Source organism: Acanthisitta chloris, unplaced genomic scaffold (assembly GCF_000695815.1).
Source record: "Acanthisitta chloris isolate BGI_N310 unplaced genomic scaffold, ASM69581v1 scaffold5540, whole genome shotgun sequence".
NCBI classification, from domain to species: Eukaryota; Metazoa; Chordata; class Aves; order Passeriformes; family Acanthisittidae; genus Acanthisitta; species Acanthisitta chloris.
Window position 1 is genome coordinate 17037 of NW_008652087.1, and position 16813 is coordinate 33849.

The 16813-nt window shown below is 44.0% G+C and overlaps 1 protein-coding gene across 1 annotated transcript; it reads left to right on the plus strand.

Moving 5' to 3' along the window:
* Positions 1–8766: 8766 nt before the first annotated feature.
* On the plus strand, positions 8767–15400 carry AGT (angiotensinogen (serpin peptidase inhibitor, clade A, member 8)). The gene is made up of 4 exons (XM_009075791.1): positions 8767–9553; positions 13164–13422; positions 13966–14110; positions 15090–15400. Exons 1-4 carry the CDS (start codon positions 8767–8769, stop codon positions 15315–15317), a joined length of 1419 nt encoding a protein of 472 aa, XP_009074039.1. The 3' UTR covers positions 15318–15400.
* The last annotated feature ends 1413 nt before the right edge of the window (positions 15401–16813 follow it).

Genomic DNA, 16813 nt, shown 5'->3' on the forward strand with positions numbered 1-16813 from the left:
CAAAATGAGTTATATGTTGCTGATATAACTGTTATACTGGAAAGTACTCTGAGATCCTCAGGGTAGGAAGTTCCCTTTGCTCTGTGTGCATGCGCATGGATCATTTTTAAATGCTATTAAAAACTGCATCTTCCACTGGGACAGGCAAAAAAACCAGGGTTACAAAAGTTCCAAGCAAACTTTACTCTCAGGGCCTGCAAACACAGGCCATAACAAACCAAATGTAGTTATAAGCTGGAACAACATGTTAATACAAGCTTCCTTGAGAAGCAGAAAGAGATGTGGAGATGGTGATGCTCCTTCCTCCAACAGAGATGATTTGCAGCACCGCCAAGGCAATGGCAGCCAAGGCAGCTGGCACAGTCAGGACACCTCAGCTCCTGTGAAGAGGAAGCACTGCACCATATATGCCCTTTCAGAGAGGCCCCAGCTACCTGAGTCAGCTCTCTGGCCGCCCACTCATCATGTGTATTTTGGCATCATCCAGGCAGACACGCTGCTTCCCTCTGCCCCAACACAGGGGTGGCACACGTGGTCCTTGGGGTTTATAGGAGCCATGCTACTAAGTTTTCCATTGCTTCTTCCTGTGAGAACCCACAGCAGAAGAGGGATAATCCCTCTCTTTCATCATCTGTACTTTGAATGTTATTATTGAAAAGCGTTTTTGCAATCCTCTTTACACAAAAAAATTGGGCAAGCTCATCCCTCATGCTCACCAACAGCTTTTACAGAAAAGTGGCTTCAGCCAGCAAGGGCAGAGGTCAGGTATACAGGGAAAACATGGGGGAGAATCACATACAAACTTATTCCTGCTTTATTAAAGCAGTTAAAAACATATTACTTTGTACAGCCTTTCCCCACCAGAGATAGCAAAAATAAACAAGTAGAATCAGGCCCATGGCAGCTTGCCACAGAATGGGGGGGTGGGGTGGAACTTGCCTGACCCATTGCCAGAGCTGTACTCTTTCTTCCCTACTTACTCACTCTGGAAAAAGTCACCAAATAGTTTGTGTGCAACTGAAGTAGGAACAGAGCCCATAGGTCCAGCAGGAGACAGAGACACATTTCAGACTCCAATGCAGTAACTCTGCCACCAGTTAGTATGTATACCCTGATTAAAAGAGAAAAAAACTGAAAAGTGTCTAATTAATATTAAGAGTTTTTGAAAATTGTTCATATTTTCCAGGGCCTATGTTGATTTTGAAGAGCTAGCAGCATGTTCCTAAATGCTCTGTGCACTGGAATGGATCCCAGAAATGCCAAGGCCGAGGGTCAGGTTTGCTGAAAGTGATGTTTCTCTGGCATAGCTCTTCTGAAAGAGTATTTTCAGTCTGTGCTGCAAAATGAGACAGCATAATCTGGCCTTAGCCTAGACATCTCTATTTCCATCACAAGTCGAAGACAAGCCTTAGACAGGAGCATGAGACCTGTTGGATCAAGTTAAAATTCATGACAGCTAGCTGTCTGGAGATTTCCCAAGTTAGCAATCCCACCTGGGCCATCATGTCCTGCAGACAACAATGACTGTGCCCTCTGTTGTTTCATTTAATCTCTTTTTGTACCAACTGAAATTTTTGGTTTCTTCAGTGTCCTCTGGCAGTGCCTCCTGCAGTTCATGCATGCAAAAGGGCCTGGCTCTGTGTGAGCACTGCTCAGCAATAGCAAAAACATCTCCATATTATCAACCCTGTGTTCAACACAAATCCAAAACACAGCCCCATACTAGCCACTGTGGAGAAAGTTAACTCTATCCCAGCCAAACCCAGCACAACTGCTCTAGAAAGTTTTTTCCTAGATGTTTCACAAACAATGGTCCTTCTACCATTACGACTGCCTGCCACACCTGGCACGACCACTGCACCAGCCAATGCTGTGATAGTCAATGAATCAATCAGGTTGGAAAACACCTCTGAGATCATCAAATACAACCTATTACCTAACACCACCATGTCAAGTAGATGATGGCACTAAGTGCTACGTCCAGTCTCTCCTTAAACATCTCCAGAGATGGTGAGTCCACCATCGCCCTGGACAGTCCATTCCACTCTTTCTGTGAAGAAATTCTTCCTAATGTCTAACATAAACCTCTCCTGGCACAGCCTGAATCTCTGTCCTCTCATCCTGTCACCAGTTGCCTGGGATAATAGACTGGCCCCTGCCTGACTACAACCTCCTTTCAGGCAGTTGTAGAGAGTGATAAGGTCACCCCTGAGCTTCTTCTTCACCATGCTAAATAACCTCCATTCCCTCAGCCTCTCCTCACAAGACTCATGTTCCAGACCCTTCACTAGCTCAGTTGCCCTTCTCTGGACTCTCTCCAGCACTTCAATGTCCTTCTTGAAACGAGGGGCCCAGAACTGGACACAGTACTCAAGGTGTGGCCCCACCAGTGCTGAGTACAGAGGGACAATCAACCACTGCTTTCCTGGTGGTTTCCTGGACCACTTCCCTGGTCCTGCTGGCCACACTGTTTCTGACACAGGCCAGGATGCCATTGGCCTTCTTGGCCACCTATGCACACTGTGGGCTCATGTTCAGCTGGCTGTCGACCACCACCCCAAGGTCCTTCTCCACTGGGCCGCTTTCCAGCCTCTCTGCCCCCAGCCTGTAGCTCTGCATGGTGTTATTGTGGCCAAAGTGTAGGACCTGGCACTTGGTCTTGTTGAACCTCATACCTCATAGTCCCTGGCCTTCCTTTTGTCAGATGTTTCCATACAGGCATCCTCTTTTTCCTTTCCTCCCTGTCCTTTTCCAACTGTCCTTTTGCCCTCTCCCTTGGGTGCTTTGTTCAGATCACAGACTGTGTTTCCTTACCAAAGCAGATGAGAAAAGGAACATTATGAACGTTGATGGGGTGTAGATGTTTGTGACTATCAATGTCAACACACAGGTTGTATAAACAAACTGCTTGTGGTCTATTTATCACTCAAGGTACATTTAGGCTTAAAAAAAGAAACCCTCAAATTTAGTAATGAATTACATATAACCATGTAGATGCTATTATGTCTAAGTTAGCCATATATTAATTCTTAATCTAGGTATGTCGGATGTGCCAACTCCAGCTAGGAAGACCTCATGAAGGTCTATGGTCTGAGACTGTGAGCAGAGTAATTTATTATCCCTCTTCCATGATTCCCACCTAGCAGAAGACAAGAATATCATCACAGGAGTATGTCTGGCCTTTTTGAGTTCAGGGATCAAAGCAAAATTTGGGAAAGTTGGGAAACAAACTGAATGAACCAGAATAAAATATTTACTAATGTCTCTGCACAAAGTGCTGAATTTTGTACAGATGTTCCCAGAACAATCTGAATCAATGAAAACACTTTTTGATGGAGTGGAGACACAATGTTCTTCAGCAAAAGAATAGCCGCCTGGTCAATCAATGGAAATTCTAGCTCAGACTGATTTTCCCATTCAAGACCAAATTGCATGCTGCCGGCTGTAGGGCTAGTGTTCCCCTTCCAGGGTTAAAATTTCTAAAGCCTGTTTGGCAGTATTTCATGAAAAAGTGCTAGAGCACCATCACCAGAAATTTTCTGGGGGCAGGGGTGTGTTTCCACATTAGCACTTCAGAAGAGTGAACCTGAACAGATCTGATCCCTTTGAGCGTGGCTTTGAGGGAACCCATAACCACAGCACCAGTGTTTTTCCACCCCTCTTTGCTCCCTCTCAGCAGCAACCATGAATAACAAGCAGGAAAAACAGAGGCAGGTTTTGAAGAGAAATGAGGGCAGTGGGGGGGAGGAGGTAGGCGGGCCTGGCTTATGCAAGAGTGGGTATAAAAGGGGGAGCTGAGTACCCCTTCAAAATCGGGAAGAGTGGGGCAAAAGGAGAGCACTAACCTCTGCACTGAAGAACAGGTTTGAGAGGTCTGTGTTTCTTTGTATGTTTTACTGTGGCTGTTGCAGGGTGAGATTATCTAAGAAACATGCATGGGCCATGGGCTTGTTTTGTACAGGGGATGGGTGTAGGAACAGCTTTGATTCTCACCTTCTTTGGTTCTGTGTTGCCAGAAAACTTTTCACCCAGGTTTGGCCCAATTCAGGTTTTCTGGCACAGCTCTCTAGGGGCCAAAACCCGTGGACACTGGAGCCAAAGGGGAGGATAGAGACTCTTCTTTCTGAAGTCAAAGCTCAGTCTTTAAGCACGCATTCATTCCTCAAACCACGGCAACCCAAAAAAAAAAAAGCCTGACAACAGAGTCCACGTATAGTAATTGGAATAATGCTCATGCACTCCTGCTTAAAAGTGGCTCAGAAGTAAAATGAAAGACTAACTGTGATTAAGTACTACTTGGATAAAGTATGTTGCAGGTGTGGCAGGCTGTGTTCTTCAATGTCTGAATCCTTCTTCTTTAGAAGGAACTGTTAGAAGATAAAAGGCAAAGATCTAAAAGTGTGCTAGTGTGTGATGCATCTTAATAGGGGAATATTAATTCAGTGAGCATAAGTGATTGGCAAATGAAGGGCAGATGTGTCTGAGCTTTGTAGTAGGGCCATGAACATAAGGTGAAATCAAAGGGTCTCCCTCATTACTGAGGCCAGGCAAATTCCTGGTGGTCTGAAGCAGGAGGAGCACTGTGGTGTACTGAGGTTATTGAACATTTCCTAGTGATACTTTTTCTCTGGAGAAATCTGGGTATTTTAATGTGATTACTTTATTGATCTGGGAGGAGGGAGAGGGAGATAGACTTATCTGCTCCTCAAAAACACTGACAATTTTTTTTTATTGACAGAAAACAATAGAACTGAGTGCACAAATACCAAGAGACTCAAGGGTCAACTTGGCAAAAACCCCTGAGAACGTTCAACTAAACTAAATTTTATGTGACACAGCCACCAGACCACCATGCTGGCATTATTGTTCTTGTGCCTCTTGCACCCCCTCTTCAGGGCAGCATCCCCTGCAGCCAGGGTTGCCTGATTTGGGGCTAGTATCTATTGCAAAAGAGACCACCAGCTGCAGCACAGCTTGGTCATGACCTGCACGGAAGCTGGAAGCAAGAGATACCCAAACACCACTGCCCTCTGGGTGCTACAGCACATAATGATTTAAGCAAAAAAAAAAATTAAAATACAGTGGATGTGAATTTTTTGATTTCCCCTTCCAGTGTTTATTATACACAGCAAATGTGTAGGTCTGGCAGCTGTACTATATGCTATTAGCATCACTCGTAGCTTATGAGCCAAAGCCAATAGTTCTTGTTAATAAGGATACTTTTCAGAATTTTACTGAATACAAGGTGTTCTTCACTGAAACAGCCTTTGTTTGTGTGTACTCAATACTGAGCTATTCAGGCTGGGTTCACTTTTTCCCTGTGTTCAAGCCTCATCTAGGAGGAGACAGTAGACCAGCTATATCTCACAGGCACGGCGTGGTCTGGACTCTTGTGCACACTGTCAATGCCTAGTGCCTCATATGGACATGCATGGGTGGTGGTGCAGGAGAAGGATTTGAGCTGTACTCACATCCCACCTGTGCCTCTAAGGGACCAGCTATCTCCCCACAGCCTGCAGGGAGGACTCTACAGCTGAGAGGGGAAAGAAGGGGGATTGCAAGCTGAACTCCAGCTTCTTCTCTTAGCATTTAGATGAACAAAATGCATTTTTCAAGGAGGAACTACTCCCATTGTCTGTATCTGTAGCTGGGCTGAATGCATTTTATAGCTATCTGGAGATGGTACAAATGCTCAGGGACTGTTCCATGGCCAGATGCTTCCTTGACTGAGATGCTCAGGCAGCAAGAGGACAAAACACCTTGAATATGTCAAGCTGTTTGTTTAAGCCTTCAGTTAGCATGTCATAAAACCCTGGGCTCAGAACTGCTCTCAGACCTCATTAGAGTGAAGGTATTGTTTAAATGAAAAGCAGGACTGCAGAGTCAGAAATTTCCCATCTCTTTGGTGTTAGGCACCCGGCACACAGCCCTGGGACTGGCAGGACTCAGCTGTCCCTGTTTCCATCTTAATCTCCAACAGCTCCAACTCCCAGCTGCACTGAAAAAATCTCTCCCTCTCGGCTCTCTCCTTGAACCCAACATGTAACTAGGCACTGCAATACAAATAACACCTGACTGACCCTCAAAAATCAAAGTACAGATGATAAATCAGCTCTATTCCTGTTAGAGTCCTGGGATTTTAATTACTAAGTATAACAGGAGACATTGAACCAGATCCAGTCTAGCCAACTGCATCATTCACTCTTTATTTGCTTAAAGAGGAAGAAGGGGCACACCAAAACTGGAAGATAGTTTCAAAAGCAGCAGAAAAATCTCCAAATCCCACCCCTTGTGCCAAATAGGACTTGGGAGGCAGAGACTGGGAGGGCTGAAGTCACTGTGATCCAGCTTGGCAACCTCATCTATCTGGCTTTCATCTTCTCCTTTTCAACAGGTTTTGTTTTGAACAGGAAAAAGAACAAAGGTTTGATCTTCTGGAAAGATCAAGAGGGAAATAAAGGGTAAAAATTGAGAGCTTAATCATTTTACTCTGCAGTAGCATACATGCCCCACTAACTGATGAGTACTCAGGCTGCAAGGTAGAGATTAAAGGTGATTTATCCAAGAAGACAAAATTCTGGTCCGACAGTACAACAAATATAATACAAAGACATTTGCATTCCTTTCAGTCTGGCTCAAAATGATCTATTTTCAGCTGCTATAATCAGTTATTCTGCATAGTAAAATGGCTGTTTCTGTCTTAGTAAATGTGTAACTGCAGGCTACACAGATGTGCTGGGTCTGGTTAAAGGTTGTGTATCCATCCTTGGAACTTTCTATGCAGCTGGTGTTAAGCTAGGCTCAGGTTTTATTGGGTCCTGTCTGGCCTGAGCTCACTTCTCTCAGCCCCCCAGGCTGTGATGTAAAGTAGCTTTGCGCAATGCTGCTGCAGACCTGTAGGAAGGGCCTTCCAGGTAGGAAGGGCATAAATCCACTTACAATCACATCACCCCAGGGAAGAGGTATCGTGAAGAGCTCACCTGGAGGGTAACAGCGACAGAGGGTGACAGAGGGGCAACACACACCAGGACAGATGTGAGTAAGCACTCTTCCTGGATTTGCTTTGAATGCTAGTTTTACAGCTCAGATGTTCATGCTTTTCTGAAGGGCTCAGGGACGTCCCTTCTTTAGGGACGTAAACCATGCTGACTTTCCACAGATGGGGCTGAGTGCTGGCTGTTAGTTAGGAGGCTGCAGCCTGGGAATGGAGATGTGCATGTTAGCAGGTGTATGTACTTAGCAAGGTATGTCTAGTTACCAAGTATCTGTACATTTCAGTTTTAGTATGTGCAAGTGGTGATACTGTAGACTGGAGTATTGTTTGGCATGAAACACTCGGAGACCCCTGGGGGAATGAATATGGTCATACATTGTAAATCAGGCTGGGAAGGTCTTGACTCGCTGCATTTATACCCAAACACTTCCACCCCATGTAAATTAAAATGTTGGTGAGACAGGCATTGCTCTGTATCCTCTCAAAAGGCTCAGGCTACCAGAATTACAGTATCTGACAGACTGGCATGGCTCAAAAAGTCTTGGAGAAAGAAAACAGAGAGCAGAGCTTGGGTACTGGCAAGGCTGATAGCATTTTGCCCATTGAATAAGATCTGCAGAGCTTGGAAAGCGTGAAAGAGGGTGAACAGAGCTACAATAAACAAGAAATTACTAGTAGAATAAAAATTCAGCCCTAAATAACAGCATTTGGCCCATGATAAGTGTTACAGATGGATAATTTTCAACACATTTAGACTTCAAACACACAAATTCAAAGTCATATCCTAGAAACCCAGGGAAGGTATAGCAGAGCTATTAGTTATTAAAAATTTGCATATAGGAAAAGTGAGAATTCTAAAATTATCAGTGGGTTTGCACATATGTATCTATGCATGTGTGTGTAGGTATATGTGCCCATGACTTTCTCATTCCCAATAGGCCCTACATCTTTTTTGCCAAAACACCAATGGCATCCACATGCAGTAAAATTCTCTGCTTCTCAGGAAAAACAAGAGCAGCAGGTGGTCTTATACCACAGAAGAAGAGTGCCTGTACAGCAGAGTAAAACTCACTTTACCCCTTCTAACTCTGTATTCAGATGTGGAAGGTGCCATGAAAATGGATTCAGTGCTAGCACATTTGTATCAGGGAGCCTGGAGCATGTTTGCCTAGAAGCTAGAATGAATGTTTGCACTGGGCTATGAAAACATAACATGCTCTGATAGTGCCAAGTATTTTGCTGACTAGACATACAAAGCAGGATTGTTCTGTCGTCCGACCTTAAGAGAACTGGTTTCCAAACCCACTTCCCACATAACAGCAGGCAAATCACTTATCCCTCCATGTGTCAGCAAGACTCAGTGCAGCAGTTTGAAGGGCTAGCCCTGACCAGGTCCCAGGAACAATGTCGCTGCATTCTTATAATGTTTTGCAGAACTTGCACGTTCTAGTTTGTAGCCTAACCAGTTTGTACAACCATATTGTTTCCTATGCTAAACTGTTAGGGTACTGAAGTGAGTAATGGAGTCGCATCTGTGCTTAGCATGTCCCCACCTGCCACCATTGATACTAGTAGGCATCTCATCCTGGGCTTTTCAGGGAGCAGAGTCAGACCAGCCACCACTTAATACTGAAATTCCTGCCTTTGTAACTCCAAAAGAGCACTGTTGCCTTACCCCATGAGTAAGAGAGACTTCACTTTGAACAATCTGACCAGTCTTCTTTCCTCCCCACTTTTTCTTTCAGCAGACACTGTGGAGGCAATTTTTCAACATGAATCTGGTAGCAGATCTTCTCTGTATGTTGGCTTGCCTTACCGTGGTGACTTGTGACCGGGTCTACGTCCACCCTTTCAACTTGTTTTCTTTCAATGAGAGTGACTGTGACAAGCTGGAAAAATTGGTCCAGGAGGGAAAGACAAAAACTATTTTTCCTGCCTCCATTGAGTCCCAAACCACACCTGCCTACGAAGATGACAGGGACAAGTCAGAAGACCCGAGCCTGACTGGCTGGGGCAAGGAGGAACCAAGCTACATGAAGAACTTTGTGTCCATCCTGGGTGTGCGGTTTTACAGCATGCTGCAGAAAGTGCAGCAGGGTCAAAATGTGCTCCTGTCCCCAACCAGTCTTTACAGCTCCTTGGTGTCTTTCTACCTGGGTGCCTCAAACCAGACAGCAGTTGATTTGCAGGGTTTGTTGGGATTTGTGCCCCCATCTGGGAACCCTGACTGCACTTCCAGGGCTGTTGGAAGCCATTTCCTTTCCAGCCTGAGGACAATCGAAAGCCTTGTGAAGAGCAGTGACAAGGAGCTGCTCTTTTCCAAGACACTCTGCCTGTTCTCTGCCCCTGGCATACCTCTATTTGATCTGTTCCTGCAGGACTTGCTCCACTCCACTGATGCCTTCTATGCCCGAGCTGTTGACTTTACAAATCCAAGTGAGGCAGTAAAACAAATTGATGCCTTTGTGGAGGCCAAAAGCGAGGGCCAAAGCAAGTGCTTACTGACAGACATCGATCCATCCACTGACCTGCTGTTTGCAGTGGACATCTGCTTGGCAGGTATGAGGCAGCACTGCTGGTTTTGGGAGCAGGCTGGGTGAAGGATGGGCAGTGGCCTTGCTGCCAGGAGGGAAGCAAGGTCACACCTGGCAGTGGTGAAAGGGAAGGGCTCAAATGAAAGGTTGGACCATTGCTCTGGTGGTCCTGCCTGCACTCTGCCATGAGCCAGCAAGGGCAATGGGAAGGAGATGGAGAGAGTTGACCTCCTTGTCCAGGAAGCTAAGGATTAGCAAAGGTGTGGGAAGGTACATGAGAGAGAGTTGCACAGCATTTCTGACTACAAAGGAACTAAAAGTCATGAGGGGCCTCTGGCAAGAGTAATCAGGAAGTAGCTTTAAAGGAAGCCAGAGAAATACATTTCCCCGGAACCTGTATTTCCACAAGGGAGCTGAGGCTAGCAGGCTAGAGGTACAGATACAAGAAAGGCTAAAAATGCAAGGATGTGGCTCCTCTAATGGTTATTAAACATAGGTGTCTGGATGCAATGTGTGGCTCAAAGAAGCCAGAAGCCAAACAAGCTATCAGTTAGGGAAGCAGGGGAGCATGTACAAATCTTGAAAAATTAAGGGAATCTCTTAATTACCTAGGGTCATTCCATGCTGCTGTCCCAAAAATCCCCCTGCACTACAACTGAGTCTTCTCTTCTGAGTGTAGCTTGTGACTGAATGCAATACCAGGGACTGCATGCTTTAGACAGCTTGCCTACCCATGACAGTATTTCATAAAACTTGCTGTGTGCCTTATGTTTTTGAGTGGGTCTCTAGTGTCAAAGGTGGAGTCGTAGTGCCCTTGAAATCCTTGTGTGTCTCTATCTTCCCACCTCTAAATTTATGTCAGGTTTTCTTTGCCTTTCATGGGTGCTATCATTAGCTGATCCCATCAACTAAGGGAGCTTTCTCTGCAGTCGTAAGGTCTAGCATAGAGATGATACTGCAAAAGTAATTGTGTTACAGACTCGGGCATGGTCACAAGAACAGTTTTCCTTTAGCAAAACCATTTATTTCTCTTCTTCCATATTGGAAACTTGTCATCTTTATTAGCTTGGGAACAAAAGCTCAAGGGTCTGAGAGACTGGGTCAGCCCTCCTACCTCCTCTCTCTTAGAATGGTGCACTTGAGCTGTTGCAGCCTCCACATAGGGGATGGAGAAAATTGACTCAAGAACAAATGTATTAAATAAGCAACTCTCTTCTACAAAACACAGTAGATTTTTTCAGCATCTGCTTTGCCATTTGGTCATGAAGGGGCAACCATGACAGCTGATGTCTGTCCCTATAGGTGCAAAAAGACAAGTATTTTTTTGAGTATTAAACTTTATATGTGCTCCTGAGATGCTGTTAACAGCCATAGCATCGATATCATGACAGAAATCCATTCAAAACAGCAGATAAATGTTCCAGTGGCCTCAACTGTTGTTCACTTGCATGTTTTTTCCCATATTTATAGATTTGCTGCTGAGCAGGGGCTGCAGTTTAGAATCCAATGCAGAATATCACGTGCAGGTTTCACTGAGAGACTTCATAGCATTTCTTTTTTTGTTTTAGTTGCAACGTAATTACAAAGCAGGGTATTAAAATAGCACTGTGGGACTGCACAATCTTACCTCAATTCTCTTGAACAGACAATCCTCAACAACTTCATTTTCAAATAGAAATTTTTTAGGATGCTTTTTGCTGTTTTTTCCCTTGTAAGTAGAAAGTCATAGCTTTCCACAGAAAGTCATCCTCTCAATAAGTTTGTCAGGCTGGCATAAAGCCTGTATACAGAACACGGAGATCATCACCTGAAACAGAGAAGTCCAACATTTCTTTCCTGTACTTACAAGTCAGTACTGCAGAGCAGTCTTTTACCCTTCCAGGCTACATCTTCACTCTGTGACTGACAGTCTATTTCACCTCAGTTATCTTCCCTAGATTGTAGACACAGGTTTCTTCCCTGCTCCAATGCGGTTGCCAAACCCACAGCTTCTGTGTCCTGATATGAGAGATCTCACTGTGAGAAACCATTTCTTCCAGTGTGTCAGCTGTCACCTTCTGTAGAAGGAAATAGTCCTAGTAAGACTCCTAACATCTTTTAGCGTGCTTTCAGGAGAGTATGTACCTAGTTACACATTTGAGGGCTCACCTAGCAGGAAGCCATTTCAAACACAGTGGTGCTGATTTGTCATTGTTCAAAACTGACACAATATTAATGGACTCAGTCACAAAGTCAGCAGCAGAGGTTTGAAATTTTGCAATCTTTCCCAAGATTGTTTAAAAACAATTACTAACTCATCTTTATACATTTAGCCATCTGATTGCTCAATACTTTTTTTCCTTTTATTTAACTCTGTTACAGTCTTGACTCTTGCTATCCCATGAAAATACATCCTGCAGGTCATACAGACACTGCAAAAGTGGCTCCTCTCTGCTTTTTGCTTGCATCCTTAATTCTTATAAAATAAAACTTAAAAAAGAGGTGAACAATTCTACTTCCTTACTCTTTGTTTTTCTTACACCTTTCCCATTTCCTACTTGCTGCTTCTTTTGGTGAAGTTAGAGTAGGTGAAAGCGCCTAAATGCTCTTTTAATGCAAACTTGTTTAAGAGGCAAGTGTTTGCCCTATGCAAAACCTCTTACTACATATGAAATATGTTAGGGTAAAGCATTTATCTGGATTTACTGGATAATGGACTAATTAAGAGTACAGCTAGACCAGCTCCTATTTTAGTTAATATATTAAGTACTCTAATGTAAGGAGTTCCTTTCTTTACTATAACATGTACATCTGGTGTCCTAATTCCTAATTGGTGGAATTAGCCACCAAATAATTTCAAGATTTCTGATCTTTGCCCCTCTCACTGGCAGCTGCAGTTTCCTTAATGCTAACAGGATTATTTGCCTAACTGGGCAGCAGCATGGATCTATAGCAGTGAGCAGACAACATGTCAAAGTGCAAAGCTGCACAGAAGTAGTGGGGGGTGAGAGCAAGGTTTCCCACACTTATGAACCAGGAAATAAATTTATGTTTAGGTTTAGCAAATGTTCAGATATGTCCTTTTCAACCTCCTTGGCTTAACCAACACTTTGGTGTTATGCTCACAACCTTCCCCATTGCTTTGGTTTATAAGGTGGTGCAGGGTGAGATCTCAGGCAGAGCTTGTACTGTTTTCCCTCTCTGAGCCCACCTGGCTGACTGAGTGTGCTCCTGCAGCAAGGGCTGGCCCTGCTGGGTGTGCTCCCAAACACACCATCACCACCACTGGAGGGATGGAGAGGAAAGCAAGCAGACCCTCTGCACAGGCCTGTGAGTCCCAAGGGGCCATTGTTGCAGCCTGTGAGGATGCAGGCAGCCAAGCAAGCAGAAACACTGTGCCCAGGAAAGGCCACAAAGCTGATAGAAATGAGGCAGCTTTGGTCCATGTTCCCTGGGCTGTGAGCCTGATGTTAGCAGAAGGCATATTAAAAGGAATACATATATGTTTCCAGTAGTTAAATGTGATTTTATACATGTAGCCTTTCTCTAATGCATAGCACGTTGTTTCAAAACAGACATATATACCAGCCAAGGGGCAGAGGAGAGGAGGGAAGAAAGAGGAGAATTAATTTCTTCCTTTTTGATCTGTTTTTCAGTGAACGTTAAGCAAGCCTTCCAACTCCAAGAGCCTCAGGAGTTCTGGGTGGATTCAAACACAAAGGTCTCGGTCCCTATGTTGTCTGTCACGGGGACATTTAAGTACAAAACTGATGCCAGTGGGACCTTCTCTGTGGTGGAAGTCCCCATCAGCCAGACAGCACTGCTGATGCTGCTGCAGCCCATCAATGGCAGTGACCTGGAGCATGTGGAATCCGAGCTGACGTCCTCAGACTGGCTGCAGCGGCTGTCCCCAAGGTAGGGCTCAGGCACCTGCACAGAATCACAGAATCAATCAGGTTGGAAAAGACCTCCAAGACCATCAAGCCCAACCTATGACCCAACACCACGATGGTGGGTCGCACCCTCCTGTAAGGATGAAGGGGATGGGGTGCACCACACAGGCCTGGAGTTGGATCCTGCCAGGGAGAGTTTGCCACCAAGCACAAAGAGAAGCCCCTGCAAACCCAGGGGCCTCACTTCAAGGATGCTTGACCTTGGTGGGATCAGCTTTTTATCCGTGGGTATTTCAAGGAAATAATCATGTACCTTTCCATAGCTGACCCATGTCAGATGATCTGGGGTTTTAACAGTGTACCCAGGATGGAGTTAGGGTGAGTTCCCACTTGGAAACAGTAACATGGCACCCATCGGCCCTTAATAGCTGTCTGTCTCCACGTACCAAGCACTTCTTGCAGCTGTTTCCACATGCCCATTCCCCAGGGCTGCCCAAATGCAATGCTTTCACAGTGGAAAACAAGCACTCACTTGCCTCTCTCTCTCTCCCTCTCTTTTCTGCAGAGAAATTAAATTAACGCTGCCAGCATTAGCAATAGAAGACAGCTTCGATCTAAAGGAGCTTCTTACAGATATGGAACTGCCTGCACTGCTGGGGAAAGGGGCAGATTTCAGTAAAATAAGCAACACCAATCTAACAGTTGGAAAGGTACAGTACATAACACTGGCATAAAAAAAATGCTACTTGCATATTAAACAGAATAAATTCATGTAGAACAAAGCAGTCCAAGCCATGTGGAGGACATGGTCAGTATGGGCTTTTCAATACGACTGAAAGATGTGAATATTCCTTAGATCAACTTATCATCAGCCACAGGTTTGCCTTAAACAATTCAAATTTCATTACTGCAACAAACACAGTGTGTTTGAAATCTGACTGTGCTAAGTCCTGTATGTACAAATTAGGCTGCAGTCAGTACCACCTCCAGCTCAAACAGGTAGGGCACATAGTAGAGGCTGCAGCTACTGGGCTGGTAAGGGTAGTCCTTCATCACTTAGGGGCTACTCCCAGAAATCCCAAACACAGAGGTGCATGCAGTCCATAACCTCACCTGAAGAAGGCTCCAGAGTTCAAGTCCCAAGGGGAAGAAGGGAGAGCTTGAAGGAGAGGACAGTCTTTCATGATAAGAAAACAAATTATGTTCCAGAAGTGTAATTTCAGTGCTTTTATTTAATGATATTTTTAGGAGGTGTCCCACCTTAGAAGTTCTGTCAGGGGCTTCAAGGTGTCCTGGTTTTGGCTGGGAGTTAAATTTCCTTCTTAGTACCTGGTACAGTGCTGTGTTTTGGATTTAGTATGAGAATAGTGTTGATAACACACTGATGTTTTAGTTGTTGCTAAATGTGAGGAGGAATGAGTGAGCAGCTGCATGGTACTTAGTTGCTGGCTGGGGTTAAAGCATGACACAAGGGTAGGACGATTACATACCACCCAAGTGTACAAGCATTTGTACAGCTTTTTCACATGTTATGGAACTAGTACCACAATGTCTTCTTTAAACATCAATGGAGTCCAATATGCTGCTTACAGCTGATCTAAGTTATTGATTACTTCACGTGCTTTGTCATTTCCTCTCATTTGTCTCTTCACTGTCATTATCTGATAACTTTTATGTTTTGCCTTACAGGTAATAAATAAAGTCTCTTTCAAACTGACCAGTGATGGAACAGAACAGGCAGAAGACCCTGCAGCACAGAAGGAAGATGGGGTGTACCTGGATGTAACGCTGAACAAGCCGTTCCTTTTAGCTGTTCTTGAAAATAAGTCAAGGGCAATGATTTTCCTTGGCAAAGTAACAAATCCTCTTGCACAGGGTTTAAATACAAACACAGAGGATAAGAAAGGAGGGGAATGAGGCATATTTCCTACCACCTTTTTCTTATTCATCAGCTATGTCTATGATGGTGTTGAGTGCTCTACTTAGCTTTGAAAAGAAGCAGTTAGATGTTTGAAATACAGCTTTTTGAAAGCTAAAACATTGCAACATTTCATCCTTGTTCATCTATTTCACGTGAGGTGACTGAAACTCTTCCTCCAGCTTCTATTTTTATTCTCACTTTGCCTCCCTTTTGCTCCCAGCTCCCCGTTTCGATGCAGTGGGGCAAAGCTGTGTGTCAATGCAGGGCATGAACTTTAAAAAAAAAGTTTCATAAGCACAAGCAGAATTTACTATAGAAAGGTATCAAAAAGGAGCTCTTCATTCTTTTAATTTTTCACTTGGTCGGTTTTGCAAGAGAGACCCCTTATACATTACAGCGAAGATTCTGCAATTTTCCACAGAGATTTCTAGTTTCATCAGCAACATTTTCCTGTAAAACACTGCCAGCAGCACAGGCAGGCTTCACTTGTCCCATTGTGACAACATTTCTTTGCCTTGGAACCAAAAACATGCTCAGAGGAAGTTTCCTCTTTCCGCAGCCCAGATGGATATGTTCATTTCTTAACTCTATGGAAATGCTAAAAATAGAGTTTGGTAGCATTAATGAACTGTGATGGATAAATCCTCAGAGCCTGACAGAATTCTCTCCAGCTTTTGTAGGAAAAAAACAAAGGGAGGCCTACTGTTCTAAAGCAATTCCATTCCTTGGATTACCTTCTAACCTGTGAGGCATTTATTACAGCCGTGTACTGAAAAAGAACATTACTGGTTAGAGCCTAGTTCTGTAAACTTTAACATATCCAAACCATATGTTCTTACAAAATAGTATTAAAGGCAAAAATATATTCTAAACAGTGGATGTGTTGCTGCTACTTGTGAATAAAAAGATTACAGTGGTCTAGTCCCACTCTTAACAGAGTCATAAAGGTTTGAAACTAATTTAAAGTGGAACAACAGATTATGAGACAACTCTTGAATTGAGAAGTGAGGAATTAGGAGAGAAGCCTTGGTACAAAGGAAATCCTCTCAGTGGAACAAAAATTTCCACCTCTCACCTCTAGATTTGTCTTTAGCACTGGTGGAGTTTAGAAAATAACTGCAAACCTCTTTGGCATATGGTGCCAGATGTATCCTACAGAGCAGAGTAGCTTGTTGTCATCCACAGTGGCCCAAATAATCTAATCCCACTAATGCCAGCGGCTCGCTATCGGTGATGTAGATAGAGCACAGATCCTTCTAGCTTAATGGACAATGCCATAACATTGTAAAATAACACAGCTCTCAAGAACACTAGGATTTCAACCACTGTGATACAGTACCCATGTATTTATCAGATTATACTATATGTATTTCAGATGCTCTAACACCTAAACACTGTGGTTGTATTATGTACAGAAGCAAGATGGAAAGATGCAAATAAACCCACTTCTGTTTCTTTGCCAAAGTTCAGTTCAGATTAAGTCTGTAACTGC

Bases quoted from the DNA above. Each gene is read 5' to 3' on its own strand.
- AGT (XM_009075791.1), top strand. From the start codon at position 8,767: ATGAATCTGGTAGCAGATCTTCTCTGTATGTTGGCTTGCCTTACCGTG. The intron at 9,554-13,163 runs GTATGAGGCAGC...TCTGTTTTTCAG, and splicing joins AGTGGACATCTGCTTGGCAG to TGAACGTTAAGCAAGCCTTC. The intron at 13,423-13,965 runs GTAGGGCTCAGG...TCTTTTCTGCAG, and splicing joins CTGCAGCGGCTGTCCCCAAG to AGAAATTAAATTAACGCTGC.